The following is a 15,626-nucleotide window of genomic DNA, read 5'->3' as shown; positions in this document are numbered from 1 at the left end:
CAATTTTCAGACTGAAAATTTCAGACTGAAAAAAAAGCACTGACTACAACTATACTTTAGTACATATATAAGGATGTAAATGGACAGATATTAAAAAGTCATAAAGAGAATACCAAAGAGGAAAGCATTAATGTTCAAACATATTTTTAAATATAAGAACTTTTAAACATGTTTATTCTAGGGCAGTGATTCCCAAAGTGGGCGCCACTGCCCCCTGGTGGGTGTTGCAGTGATCCAGGGGAGTGGTGATGGCCAAAGGTTTTAACTTTTTTTTGTATTACATTCTATTCCGAGTTCAATAAATACTTTCATAATTTCAAAGTTCAATGTTTCTAATTTACACCTTTCTTCACTATATTTTACAAAAAAGGTAGAAACATTAATACATATATCTTTCCTATTAATTGCTATAAAAATTTTTTTTAAATTAATTTCCAGGGGGCTCTAAGTAATATTTTTTCTGGAAAGGGGGCGATAGGCCAAAAAAGTTTGGGACCACTGTTCTAGGATTTTAGATTAGTAATAAAGATGGTTTAAAATAAATTTAGCATATTTAATCTCTATATGCCACTGGAAGAATAATATTTTTTAATAAAATATAACTGTAAAATAAAATTAATGAAATATTTTCATAAAATATTATTTTATTTTTCCATGTCTAATAATATTTTCATATTCTTTTAAAATCTTCAAAATTGTCTATAAATTCAAAAGGTCAAAGAACAAGGCTTTAGAGGCAGTCTAGTCCAACCAACTCATTTAACAGATTAGGAAATTCAGGCTTAGAAATTGAGTGATTTCCCAAGGTTACAGAGATAACAGCCAGAGGCAGGACTTGAACCTAAGTCCATCCAAGCTCAAAGTCCAAAATATAATTTCCAAAAAGCATATATAAGAAAAATTTTAGGTAGAAGCACTTTTCATGAATCTAAACATAGATCACATTCTGAGTTTTCTGCATCTATATGATTATAGACTACCTAGGCTCCAAAGAGTTCCAAACAGGAATGGGTGTGGGGAGTAGGAAAAGTAATAACAGGGGGAAAGTCTTCCTTTTGGCCCTGCCTTCTCTGCCCTTCTTAAAGTTAATCACTGTTTTATAACACCTTTATCTTCTTTCTTACCCTCTGTCCCTTCTAAAAAAAGTCTCACTTCTAAAACTAAGGCTCCATCTGCTGTCTTAAGAGCTGCCCTCCAATTTATTCAGTTTTCTATAGCACTGCTTTCTTATCAGGGGGCAGCTGTTCACCAACAACTATCTTTTTTGAAGCATAAAAATTACTTCCTGATATCCCTGTTTGCAGGTCTAAAATGAATCCAAGACTCCTTTGCTAAAATTTAACATATGTAAATTATTCCTTAATTTATGACAATGATGCCCCTATACAGAAAGAGCCACCTCAATTTTTAACTGAAACATTTTTAGAGAAACAGCAGGGCAAAGCAAAAAGAATGGTAGCATTGGAGTCTAGAGATCTGGTTTGAATTCAGGCTCCTGTATTTTATTATTACTGTGTAACTATGGATTTCTTAGAAAGTCCTTCTCTATAAAAGAAAGATAATGTATTACCTACTTCACAGGATTGTTGTGAAGAGAATGTTTTAATATTTTAAAGTGTGAAGATGAGGGTAGAGGTATGGGTGAATGTGGGCTGATTGGTGGTGGGGAAGTGGAAGAGCTGCTGCTGCTTTTCTCCAGAAATCTACAATCAAACCATACTGCTTTAAGTTCCTCTTTAGTGTGTCCCTGATATTATCCATTTGTCCCTGCCTTCCTTTGATATTACTTACTCCTTAGCCACAAACAAATGCTTTCCACTCCTTTCTCTTCTATCAACTTTACATGTAGCTGGAGAAGTTATATTCAGGGCTGTTTATACCATAAAGTAGACAGATAAAGGAGATTTTTTTTCTTATTACCACCTAAAATGGACACATACTAATGCTTACATAGGTAGATATTGAGATATTCCAGTCAGATTTAATACCTGGTCTCCCCATTTCCAGTCAACTCCCCTCATAACCCTGGTACCAATCTTCATCATTGCTGCCAGTTCTGGCCCTGAAACAGGGAGCTGAACTGGAGTAGTTTCTTTTCTTGATTCTTCCAAAACAGTGGCTGAAGCTCCCCGGGCACAGGCATTCATGTCTTCTTCAATATTGTCAGAACTGGGACCTGATCAAAGAATGGCAATCAACTCTTAAAATGATATTGTGCAACCACCTGCTAAAAATAATATAAAAGTACTTATTTTAAAAGTACTTAAAGTAAAAGTAGTTCTCATTTTAAGTAATTATACTGAGTTTATAAATCCATTAAATATATTTCCATTGTAAAAATTACTGCAATTAAAAATTTTTATTTCTAATCAGCCCATGTTAAAAATAAATATTTTTGCGGACTAATTATCATCATAACTAAATTGTTCTTTAATGAAACCACATTAAATGGTTCTATTCAAATTATCAACAACTTTTCCATACTAACGTCAAGAACAAATTAGTGAGTTCTAGTTCTCAAGCTCTAAAGATCATAGTAAGGGTTTGAATGAAAAAAATGGAGAATAAAGAATAATCAGGTAATATTAACAATTTACAGGGCAAAAATGAAAAATAACATTTACTTGAGAAGCATCAATGCCCAGTGGAAAAAAATGAATTGTTAATGATTTAACAAATTGCAAACTTAGATTATTAAAGCTTAAAATTTTTAGGGGCACTTGTGTAGCACAGTAGATAGAGCGCCAAGTCTGAAATGAAGAAGATCTGAGTTCAAATCTGGCATTAGACACTTCCTTGCTATGTAACTATGAGCAAGTACTTAACCCCAACTGCCTAGTCCCTGTACTCTTCTATCTTAGGACTGATACTAACATAGAAGGTATGGGTTATTAAAAAATAAAAAAGATTTTTTTAACTCAAAGACATTTACCTATGTAAATTTTACCTGACATTATAAAACTTATTTTACACTTTCTAGTACCTCCTACTTAGGGCAAAGCATCCAAAATTTATAGACAAATCATTTTTAACAAAATTTTTTAACAATAACATTTTTAGCAAAATATTTTAATAAAGTATTGTTATCCATCACCAAAGAAGATTACAAACTCCTTCATGTTCAAGGTTAATTCAAAAATTCTTCCTTAAAGCTAAAGCTAAATTTAAAGTGATGCAAAATGAGAACATCTCTTCTTTGGCTTTCACTGAAGACTAAAAATAGTCTTCCCTCCTTCATATGACACCTTTGAAAATCAGTGACCATATTTAAGAAAAAAATACCTGAGATAATATTTCTATACTTTTTTTAATCTGAGGGGAGAAAACAAATTGAAATGGAAAGTAGTCAAACAAAGGTATCATCCATATTAAGCATATTCATCTCTCTGTATTACGCAGATTTGGATTTTGGAAAAGGTACAAAATAATTAAATCTATAAATAAATAAATCATAGCAAATTAGTTTGCCTATAAAATGCATTAAGATGCTTTGTGAAAATTTTATCAAAGTAAAAACCTTAAATTTCACAAGCCACCACTAAAAGTTCCAAACAGCTGCCTACCTATTAATCGCAATGTTGTTTGAGTCAATGCTAGCATGCCAGAGTTCAAAAGAAGATTCAGGTTGTTTGCACCATACTGAAGGGTAAGCATATTGAGCATGACCAGGAGAAATCGTGCTTGTGGGATGGTTCCAAGGCTTGGTCCTGCTGGATTCTCATTAGTAATGGTTTGCAGAGGAACAGGCTGGATACCTGGTTAAGAATCAGAATATTCTTAAGTAGGTTAAAATATATGAAATGTAAATAACAGTAATATACAGTTTAAAAACCAGAAGAAAAAAAACAGAAAAAAAATATTTTCTAACTACTGCTCAAACAACATTTTACTATCCTATATATCATGGTAATCTAAAGCTAAATTCTTTATTTCTTTCTAAGAAATTTATCAGTCTTTCTTCTTTTACACTTGTCTTCACCTTAGCTATAGCTATTACTCCTATTCTGATTATCCGTTTTATATTCCAAGCAAAAGTTACTTATATTTTCCACAGTTATCTCTAAAATTGATTTATAAATATTACTGGTTTTTTTTTGATGTGTGCATTAGGTGTTTGGAACATGAAATCTAGTACTGGAGAGATAGGCTAGCTCTAAAAGTATTAAATTAAATACAAATACCTAAGTGTCTCAGTATTTTAAAATCTGAAGGGGCTTAAATCACATATCCAATTTCATGAGGTTACACATATGAAAACTAGGAATCACTTTCTCCCACAACACTGGGTTAACAGTTATCAGTACCCAAAATAAACAAAATTATATCAAATAAAAAAATTATGTTAACTCAGAATATCTGATGCCAGCTTATAACTATAAATTCTATGCATAATTTGTGCTAATTACTGTAACTTCTCTTTTCATCCTGTTAAGATATCAAACAGAGAAAAAAAATAAAATAAAAAAAAGATACCAAACAGAGAGGAAGGAAAAGGAAAAGAGGATCCTCAAAAGGCTACAACTACCATCACAGATAATGATTTTAAAAAATATTTTTTAAAAGGTTCATAGAGAATACAGGCAATGTTCCCCCTTTATTAAAGATGTCTATGATTATATGAACTACATACATTCATCAATGATAAAGTTGAATTATTTCCATACATATTTTCCCTTCAATGAAGAATTAACTTTTTTTAGATGTGGAGTTCTTTGGTCATCTATTAAAGACCATGGAATCCTTTGTCACAATGTTTTGAAACTTATCATATACACGTTACGAAGAAAATTTATTATGCTAAAACATAATAATCAAAATATTTTTTAAATGAGTTCACAGGCAGATTATGTACCTCTGCCCCACACTATCACACAGATGACCTTAAAATACTTATATCAAATATGAACTCTCCTCCAACCTAAGCTATAAAATCCCACTCTAGCCTATAAAAGTAATAGCCCCAATGCTATTATAAGACTATTTAACAAATGGTTTAGTTAAAAAGCGAACAGAATTTGGTAGCTTGTAGTTACAGAATTAAACAGTAAGTCAGAGAAAAACAATTATAATTTTAGAGCTGACAGGAAAGCCAGTGAGATTAAATTACTTGCATAAGGCCATAGAAGTAGTAAGCAATACATCTAGGCTTTCTGACTCCAAATCAAGTATTCTTTCCACTACAAACCACACTATTTCCTCAATTCATAGACATTCCCTAGCTGATTTGTTTTCACATAAAAATGTTCCCCATGTGTTGTTCATTTTTCCACATTTTACTACCACAGGGAAGAGAGTAGTATAACCTTACCTCTGACAAGATGATGAGCTACACATATTCCTTTTTCATTACAGAGCTCTAATGTTATTTAAAAACTCATGTTTGCACCAAAAAGTAATAGCCATTCACTAAAGAAATATTAATTTTTCACATATGTTTCTTTAATCAAAGCCTTCATTCACTATAACAACTACTCTGAAATTCACCTCAATATTTTCCTTAATATGTGAAAGAAACTAGATTAAGCAATCTGGACAGAAATAAGAAAATACTGTTTCCTGACTTCAAAAAGTTTATACCAAATATAGGATGACAGAACTGAGACTTTTGAAATGTTATGATTAAATACTTTAAGTATGAAGTTGATGTATTTCTATTTGTTTGCGATCCTAGAGCTAAAAAACTAAAAGCTTGTAAAAACAAGCAAAGGTAAAACAAGGTATTAAATTAATTTACAAAATATCAAGAAAACAATTATTTATAGATTTAATAACTAGTCAAATGTCAAGAATATATAATATTACTACTTAATTATGTATTTCAGAATCAGGGTGAAGATCATTATTTTGAAAGCAGATTTTTTTATGTTGGCAAAGTAAGTCAAAGCTCACCTAGCTCTTTAAATCTGGCATTTGCATCCAACAAAACATTTCGAATATTCTGAATGGCCCAAGCATACAACTTTCCAAAAGTTACTTCCAGTAGCATTCGATTAAATGGTGGGATCAGATCAACATCCTTTAAACAATCTGTAAGTGGTTCGCTTTAAAAAAAAATTATTTTATGTCAATTTAAATCATAATATAAACATCACTCTTTATATCACTATTTTCCTGAGGTTTAGATACAACAATACTGAATTTTACCCTATATTGGTTCCTTCTGGGATAAGTCTTTGCCATCCACAGAACATAGCATATTGCACAGATGGAAGCAAGAAATTTTTGGTTGCCAATTTTAAAATCGTGTCTATCCCTTCCAGACGAACTTCTGCTCTCTCCAACTGCAAAAATATAAATATGCAGCTTTTAGATTTCTATAAATTATCAAAAACATAGCAACACGGGGGCAGCTGGGTAGCTCAGTGGATTGAGAACCAGGCCTAGAGATGGGAGGTCCTAGGTTCAAATCTGGCCTCAGACACCTCCCAGCTGTGTGACCCTGGGCAAGTCACTTGACCCCCATTGCCTACACTTACCACTCTTCTGCCTTGGAGCCAATACACAGTATTGACTCCAAGGGTAAGGGTTTAAAAAAAAACAAAAACATAGCAACATGTTCTCAACAAGTTTTACCTGTTTGAGTAAGCACTTTCTCATCTTTTCTACATCGACTGGCTCTTCTTTAAGTGCAAATTCAACAATTGTGCTGAGAAGTGCAGACTGAGGATAAATGCCTTGAACGTTCTGTTTTAGCCATTTGTATTTGTGAACACCAGTAACTGTACTCAGAAGTGGCTGCCATTTATCCTTAAAAATAGAAATAGTTCCTCTGATTTAGAATGTAATTACTAGCTTTTGTCCTACAATGTTTAAGCTACCAAACAATCTCATTAGGTTTACTTCAAAAAAATATCATAACATTAGTTAACTTTGAAAATAAATTTGGAGACAAATCTGTCTTAAAAATCAAAGGGATTTATTGAAAGTAAGAAAATGTCCACAGTTAGCACATTAATATAAATCAAAATTTATATAATCATGTAAATACACTAGAAAAACACATTCCTAATCCTACGTTCAGTTTAAAGTTCCTAAGGTTTCTTAAAATGGGACAATACCCTCACGATTGTTTTAAGAATAAAATGAGGCAACAAATCTAATTTTTAGGACATTTCAATTAAGATTATTAATAATAATGTACAAATATACAGTAACAACTAGAATAATTTCTCAGAATTAGTACTCATTGTAGATTAAACAATTAAATGGTAGAAATGGCATGAGAAAAGAGAATAAAATAGCAATGATGTTACTGTTATTATTACTAATAACAACAATAAATATTTAAATGATACTACTACTGTTATGGGCGGTATGATGCTTCTGGATTGGACCTGATAGAGAGATGGCCCAAGATTCTCAGATGGTATAAAGACCTAAACTGAGCAAGGATGGGAAGCCTAAGTGAACACCAAGATTAAGGTAGTGAACACCAGGTCCTACAAATATCTACAGCTCAGCTGAGCACCAGTTCCCACCTACAGTGCTCAGGACTAAGTGACTAAGTGAGAAGCTGTGACCTAAATCACACAGCTTCTCTGGTTACTTGTCTTGGGGTTGAGTTAATGGACAGATGCTAATGATAAGGATAGATGTTGATAATAATGGGACAACGCAATGACTGCGACTTCTAAAGTATTCCCTTTCCCCTTTAGATGCAAGAATATTAGACTGATCTTTAGGATAATAACAGCCTTCACCTAAATAAGTTTTAAGAATTTAATTATAATAAACCCAGGGGAAGGATCAAGGTTGAGGAAGAAGGTGTTGGGAATCTATGCTAGACTACAGATGATCAAGTTGGATGATCAATTGATAATCAGGTTTTTTCTGTTGGCTGGAGAGGTTCTTCTCCCTCTTTGGCCTTGGTCAGGCCAGGCACCTTGGCCCTAACCAGATGGTATGAGTTTGATGATGTCCTTCTTGATAATCAGGTAGTTGGTATATATCTTACTCTCTATTCAGTAGTTGGTGATGTGATAATGTCTTTTCAGTAGTTGGTGATGTGGTAATCAATGAAAACAGGATACAGGTAACTTGAGCAGGTTGATTGGCCTACCCACCCACCACCCGGGGTCCCTTTCTCACAACTGAGAGAGCATTCGACTCAGTTCCTGCCTTTTTATGGTGCTGGCAGCAACTGCCTTTTGTCCCTTGGCTCATGGCATCTGGGCAAGTTCCAAATTCTAAACTGCTGGTTGTCACTCATCCTGTTCTCCATTTTCTTATCAGAAATTGATATTACACTACCATTTATTTTCAGTATAACAATGCCACACAATAAAGTTTCATTCAACAAATTAAATCAATTTTTATTACCTACCTATAAGAAACAAAGCATTAAGTCAAACTCATTTTAAAGAGGATCTACTAACAAAATTAGACTATCAATTGGCACTTCCTTTTCCTGCTAAGTCAAATAATATTGTTGCATAACATACCTTAGGTGATTTAATTGGAACAGGTCTTTTATCTACAGATACAGGACTATGTGGTAGAATACATGCTTCTTCTAAGTCGCCTTCTTCATTCCCAATCTTAGATTCTTCCACATCAGTAGGTTCTGACTTTTTAGGCACTATGTTAAAAAAATTATTACATTATAATTTTAAATATATTTACTTATAATTTAAAATACATATATTATATGCAATTAGCACTATTTCCATTTATAAATATTTTTGAATTTAGAAACACTTATAAATTTGAAACTTGAATCTAGGTTTAGGGCATCAGAAATTTGCTAAAATTACCTTACTGTATTAGTGAAAACCAGAAAGACTTGAATAGCTTCAAGATTTAAATCAATCAAGTTGGTTGTCAGAAAAATAAAACTATGAATTTATGTGAATTCTAATGAACTGTGATAAATATTTAAGAGACTCTGAAGTGGCATAAATCAATAAATATTAGTCAATAACATACAATGTACCAAGCACTATATAGGAATGGGGAATACAAAGACAAAATAAGACAGTCCTTGGCCTCAAGAATCTTATATTCTTTTGGAGAAAACAATATATACACATATAAATATATACATGATTATTGGAAGGAAGAGGAAGGAAGTGAGGACATGAGATATTAGTCAAGTTCCAAAGAAGAGAAAATAATTGTCACAGAAATGTGAAAAGAAGATAGACAATGGCCAAAAGGCCGAGTTAAAAATGATTTGTTTTATGATTCTATAAGCAGATGGGAGAGATAGTGGAGAAGAAAAATTTAAAATCTAGATGATTCATGGAGTATGGAGTCCCAGAAAAGACAGAAGTGACAGGCTCACAGACAGAAATGAATTGTTTAGCCTTGGCAAAAAGTCAGGAAACTGCTGACTTTGAAATAAGAATGATAAGAGATAGGACTTGAGGAAGCATATTTTAAATGGCATAAATCATCTGAACAAAAGATAAAAATAATTTACTATAAATGGAGGTCTTCAAGGAATAGTTGTGGGGAATTTGAAAGGGGATATCATATAAAACCTAAATAAAAACAGTTTCAAAAAGCAGTTTGGCCATGGCCAATCATCAAAGGTTAAAAGCAATGTAACTTTAAAATGGGGGAAATCAGTATAATTATTAGTTTCTTCCTCAATATTCGGAAGCCCAGTAATAATTACTCAAAGGCAAGAATTTGTAGAGTCATAATAACAGCAGTAGTTAATATTCATCATGTGCTTCAAGGCTAATACATTACTTTTTTAACATATAGTTTCTCATTTGATCCTCACAATAACTCTGTAAAAGTAGATCTTATAATTACCCCCATTTTGCAGACAGTAAAATTGAAATTGAGTAAAACTAAGTGACTTCCCTAAGATAATCACTAAGCTGACAAGTGTCTCAGACTGGATCCAAATCTAGGTCTTTCTGACACCAAATCCAAAGCTTTATCCACTATACCATAAAACCCAGCAATTAAGGGGGATGGTTAAGAGGTCAGTGGAGTTTATATCATGATATCCAATCACACAATTAAAGTAGTTGTGACTGGGTAGGAAAGCAAGTGAAACAAAAGCAGAAGAAAATAAATTGGGAAAATATGAAGGGTAGAAAAGTTGGAAAATCATGATGAGAAAGACCTGAAAGTTCAAAATGAGGGGCAGATTAGGAAAATGCAAGTTTAGGAAGTTGTGACTCAAGATTAGAATTTTAGAAGTCAGAATAATGAAGGTAATAATTATAGGACAACAATAAGATAATATGTGCCTTAACTTTGTCTGGCATTAATTGATAACAGGTGTTTTGATAGATCATCAGAAAAAAGAAGTCACTAATTAGATTAAGCAGGAATATTACAGAGAAAAATAATGAAAACGAGTCACTGAGGAAGGCAGAAGAATGAACTTTCTTCTTCTGTGTTCTGTGAATCAGTAAGAACAGAATGCCAATAGCCAGGAGATAAAATATTATCAGAAAAAAGCCATTTTTGAGTTAATTGAGAGGCATACTAGACATATCCATCTTGATGTTCCACACAGTATCTTAAACTTGACTTTAAAATCCACTTATAGCAGTCACAACTGATTGACTAAAGGAACACTGATCAATCAAAAGAGATTTATTAAGCAACTACTATATGCAAGGCAATGCATGAAGTCCTGGGGATACAAAGACAAAAGTGAAACTATCACTGTCCCTAAGGAACTTGTATTCTATCAGGAGAGACAATGTGTGTATGTATATATTTACACATTTATACATGTATGTATACATGCACATATACATTCATAGACAAGTTAGATACAAAAATATGGGAAATACATATATATGTATATATATATATATTCCAGTTCATTTTCAATTGCCAATGAGAAGTCTAAACATTTTATTTCCCTGATCAAAAAAGTCTAGTTATCCCCTAATAAGAAATAATTCTTTTTTTTATTTTTTAGATATTTTTCCATGGTTACATTCATGTTGTCTCCCTCCCTTCTTCCTTCCCCCCTCCTAGAGTTGACAAGCCAGTTCCACTGGGTTATACATACACTATCATTCAAACCTATTTCCATATTATTCATTTTTGTAATATAGTAATTTTCCCCTACTAAGAAAAAATTAAAATCCCTTAATGAAGGATTAAAGACCTTCTTACACATCTGGTTCTAACATATCTTAATCACATTTATTCATGTTAATCCTTACTTCAGACAATCTATGCTCCCCGAAAATGCAACTATTAACTATTCTCTAATCTCTTATTGTAATCATCTCATACATTTATCTCAAGCAAGTCCTTTCTCCATTTCTAATATGCACTTCTTATCTCTGCTAAAATCCTTCAAGGCACAGCTCAGGGCATTTGCAGCTGAAAGTGTTCTCTTCTTTACATCTATTTACATCTATATATACTCTACCTTCCAATACAAAGTATTGGAAGGGGCAGCTGAGTGGCTCAGTGGATTGAGAGCCAGGCCTAGAGACTGGAGGTCCTAGGTTCAAGTCCGGGCTCAGACACTTCCCAGCTGGGTGACCCTGAGCGACTGTGTGTCCCATTGCCTACTGGTTGTGGCCCTATGCTCCTAGAATGGAATCCCAGGATAAAAAAAAAAATACTCTACCTTGTAGCATAGTTATTTAGATACAGGCCATTTGCCCCATAAAACCCTAGTTTTAAAAGTAGAAGAGATTTCAGTGATCACCTAATACAATCTTCTTATTTAAAGGATGATAACTGATACACAAAAAGCTGAAATGTCTTCCTTAATGTCATAAAGGTGGTAACTGAAATAAGATTTGAACCTTTGTCCCTCAACAGAAATCTGCTTTAAGAGTTGGGACACTGTCATGTTTCTTCTTCAAATCCCCAATGCCTTAGAGTCAAGATTTAATAAATGTTTGTTGAGTTGCACTGACACAGAAGAATTTATTCAAAACAGCAAAGGGGTTCCAAAGAACACAAGAGAAGACATTAGTCAAGTATTGGAAGGACCAAAGTACTTGAGAGGTATATGAGTAAACTCTCAAAGATATATAACTTTTGTAAAAACTATTGCAGAGATTTATAAGAGATACAAGAACTAAGGACTTAGGGGAAATAAAAACCCTTTAAAGAGGAGCACAAAATTGTTAATAAAAATATTAGTAACAGGTTTTTTGTAAAAAATACATATTAATTATTATCATTTGAATTTAAGAAAAAAATCCCAAAAGGTTCAATCCAATTAAAGTATGTTCAACTAGATGCCAATTACCTGTGTATACTTAATTCTTAAAAATTATTCATCTTTTTTCAATTTATTCAAAAATTTTAAAAATTAATTTTAAAATTAGGATAATTTTTAAATCATTTCAATTACTTTCTAGAAGATAATAATCTAAAATAATATCCATTTCTATAATATATATCAAGAGTACAAACTTAATGAGTTTTAAATTAAGCATCATAAGTAGGATTTCTACTTCTATCACAAGCATAACCAAGGAATATTATCGGCCATAAGCCAAATTACATCACAGTTAATGAATAATTATTCAAAAACTATAACCAAAAAAGAATCTTCCCCTCCCTGAAAAAAAATAAGTACTTAGAATCAACGGAGGGGAAAAAGTTTGACAATATTTTCCCCAGTTTCCTTATATACTTACCTCTTTTTTTCCTTCTCTCTCGTATTATCTTCTGAGCTATTCTTCTCCATCGGGGCAAAGAGCTTAAAAGTTTAAGTTTGGACATTATTGAGAGGTCATTGCAGACTGCAGGACGCAATTCGTTAAAAAGGAATCGCAAACGTTCTATGACAGGAGCACACACTTCCTTATAAGATCGCCCCTGTTCCTGATGTGTCTATAAATAAAATATATGGAGGTTGGAAGGGAAGAAGAGACAGTCAATTATTTTCTACTTCAAATTAGAATGAAGAGAAGAAACACTGTCATTGATATTAATGGCATATACATTTACCTTAATTAGTGAGCATTTTGCTTGGTAGACGACTCTACAAACATCCACTACTGACTTAGGCAAAGTCCTGTGTTTGACTTGATCAACACCAAGTGTAACTGGGTGAACTAAAGATAAGGCCACATGACCTAGACAAAGCATTTTTTTAAAATAACAACAAAAAACATAACTTGTACTATTAGTATAAAAGTAAGATAAATCAAGAATATACTTGTAAACTAAAATTTTAATACCTAAATCTTCATGTTTTAGAAGACAGCATAACAGTAGACGTCCCACCTCTTCCACAGGATGTTCAGGAGGAAATGTTATTGGTGTAGTCAAATGGCACTGCTTACAGTACCTTTCTATTTGGCATAAAAAATCCTGAAAACAGAAACAATTAAACCTAATTTCTTAATAGGCATAATTATAAAATTATATGATCTTAAATATTTCATATAATCTAATATCTGTACTGGTGCCAGATATCTGCAGTACTCTGAACTTTACATGAACATAAATAATAATGATAAAACCAAATTTATTACCAAAAAATTCTTCTCTCTCATTTAATTAAAATGCAAAATAAAATCTTCCATTAATTACCTAAATGAGACTTTAAAAAGTATAAACAAAACAATAACAAGAGTGCTTGTGGTATAACAAAATAAAACTAAATAATAAATGATTAATGTAGATACCTTTAATACTTTTCTCAAGTAACTAAACACTAATCAGGAGAATGAAGTTACCTTCACAGTATGATCCTGAATATTATTGTCTGCAATGGCTTGCAAAAATGGTTGGGAATGATCAGTCAAGGTCAATCTATGGGAATACAGTTTCGATTTGTTTGGAGTAGTATTGCCAGGAGAACTGCAATGGTCTTCATCTTTCTCTTCATTATAACTATAATGTATCTGACTGGTTTGCAAACCTCCAGAGAATATAGATGACTTAAGCCATTCTGGGAAATGTAGAAATAAATTTTAAAAAGAAAATACAGACACACTAGTAAGCAATAAATAATATAGCAGAAATACTCTTCAGCAGAGTGGGAAAGGGAAAGGTGGCAGAGGTATTTCTCATTGGGGTGCAACCTAAAAAGTGCTAGTCTTAAAATCAGAAAACTTAGCCTCAAATCCCACTTTTTATTAGCTATTTACTCAAGGGCAAGTTGCTTTACCATTTTAGGTTTCGGTTAATTCAAAAGTAAAATGAAGATAATTCTTTCCCTAATTGTCTTATGTCCTTGTTGTAAACAAAGTACTTAGTAAACCTTAAAATACAACAGAAATGTGGTGAGGTATCATTAAAATGCCTTGAAAGTTATATGCTGCACATGCTTATTTAAGCTCCATTTAGTACAATTTAAACTCTTCACTATTGGAAAAACTCAAAACTTACCTCCTAAAAGGGATAATAACTCAATATTCATACAAAGAATAATATGATATCCCTTCAGGAGCCAAAGTAACAATAACAATAACAACAAAAACCCTTCAAATTCAATTAGAAGTATAAATATTCCACGAGAGATAAAAGACAGTTTGGCTGGATCATTCAAAACAGGAAGGAGAGTAATGTAAAAAGAGACAAGAAAGATATGTTAATGCCAAAGGGCAAAAGTCAATTTATCATGGAGACAACAGAATGCTACTGGAATTTACTAGGTTTGGTGACATGGTCACACCAAGAATTATGGAGAATCGGGTTAGCAGGAAGGCAGAGATCTGATATCATTTCACATTTAAATTTGTGCAGTCTAACAACCTTTATTTTCCTAAATATGAGATTGACTTAGTCACTCTTTTTACTAAATAGCATCTCTCTCTTCCATAAGATTATTTAATGACAAAGTACTACTAAGGCCAATTTAATATACTGACAAATCTTTGAATTCAGAAGAAGAAAAATTTTTCTTACTGGCACATTCAACTTCTACAGGAGACAGTGGTGTGCTCATTGCTAAATAGGAAGCATGAAGTCCAAGAAGGAGACCTAGATTTCGTTCTGGGTCTATGAGAGGTGAAGAGAGACTGCTAAGGTCTGGCGTTGTAATCACTTCTTGGTCAGGCTAGTTAAAAGAAAAAAATTCTATCGTTAACTTAAGAATTTGATTTAATTTTAAATCATAAACAAGAAAAAAGTCCACAGTTTACAATAAAAAACCAATAGTTTAAAAATTCAATGAGGGTTCCAATTTCCTACTCATTCATAATACTGTTTGTGAATATAGCTTTCTAAAATAGTCCTGTACTACAATGGTAAAATTAACTTTTTTGCTTATTACTCAAGAATTGTAAGCACCAAATTTGATGGCATATGTCAAACGCATGTTTTTATTATAAATCAAAAATGAAGCTAAAAAAATTAAAATTAGAAAATTACTCAAGAAATAGAAAGTTCCTACACCTAAAATACCTAGCTTTTCAGCGTATACCTTGAATAAAATGGTTACAATGCAGAGCAATTCTATGGAAAGCAAAAGAACTATGTGATTATATACTACTGCTCCCTTCCTTTATGGCCAAAAAGATCAGGTGGCTAAGTAGTTTCTACTCTACTAAAAATAGACTCTTTTGCAAATAAGAGTCAAATATTAATCGAGTTTGAGATTCATTGTCAAAAAATAGAAAAACAACTTTATTCATTTGCTAATCGTCTAATACAGTCTTACAAAAGAGTTTCTAAGTAGGCCAGGAAATTTTTGTATTTCTTATTTGTTTTATAAAAAGTTCTTT

At 32.4% G+C, this 15,626-nt stretch overlaps 1 protein-coding gene across 1 annotated transcript in view; it reads right to left on the bottom strand.

Annotated features, from left to right (window-relative positions):
• Window positions 1-15,626, bottom strand: part of HERC2 (HECT and RLD domain containing E3 ubiquitin protein ligase 2) — a 243,202-nt gene that overhangs the window by 91,789 nt on the left and 135,787 nt on the right. Inside the window, exons 26-36 of the mRNA XM_044669288.1 lie at window positions 14,809-14,959; window positions 13,635-13,849; window positions 13,134-13,266; window positions 12,901-13,028; window positions 12,588-12,783; window positions 8,442-8,578; window positions 6,574-6,747; window positions 6,145-6,281; window positions 5,890-6,041; window positions 3,564-3,755; window positions 1,989-2,176 (exon numbers count right to left, since the gene is read on the bottom strand). Coding sequence (XP_044525223.1) covers window positions 1,989-2,176; window positions 3,564-3,755; window positions 5,890-6,041; window positions 6,145-6,281; window positions 6,574-6,747; window positions 8,442-8,578; window positions 12,588-12,783; window positions 12,901-13,028; window positions 13,134-13,266; window positions 13,635-13,849; window positions 14,809-14,959 — 1,803 coding nt within the window. The remainder of the gene's footprint in view (window positions 1-1,988; window positions 2,177-3,563; window positions 3,756-5,889; window positions 6,042-6,144; window positions 6,282-6,573; window positions 6,748-8,441; window positions 8,579-12,587; window positions 12,784-12,900; window positions 13,029-13,133; window positions 13,267-13,634; window positions 13,850-14,808; window positions 14,960-15,626) is intronic.

This window comes from Gracilinanus agilis, chromosome 3, assembly GCF_016433145.1.
Source record: "Gracilinanus agilis isolate LMUSP501 chromosome 3, AgileGrace, whole genome shotgun sequence".
In the NCBI taxonomy this organism is placed as follows: Eukaryota; Metazoa; Chordata; class Mammalia; order Didelphimorphia; family Didelphidae; genus Gracilinanus; species Gracilinanus agilis.
Note: the sequence above shows the minus strand (reverse complement) of the source record. Positions and strands in the feature narration are given on the sequence as shown.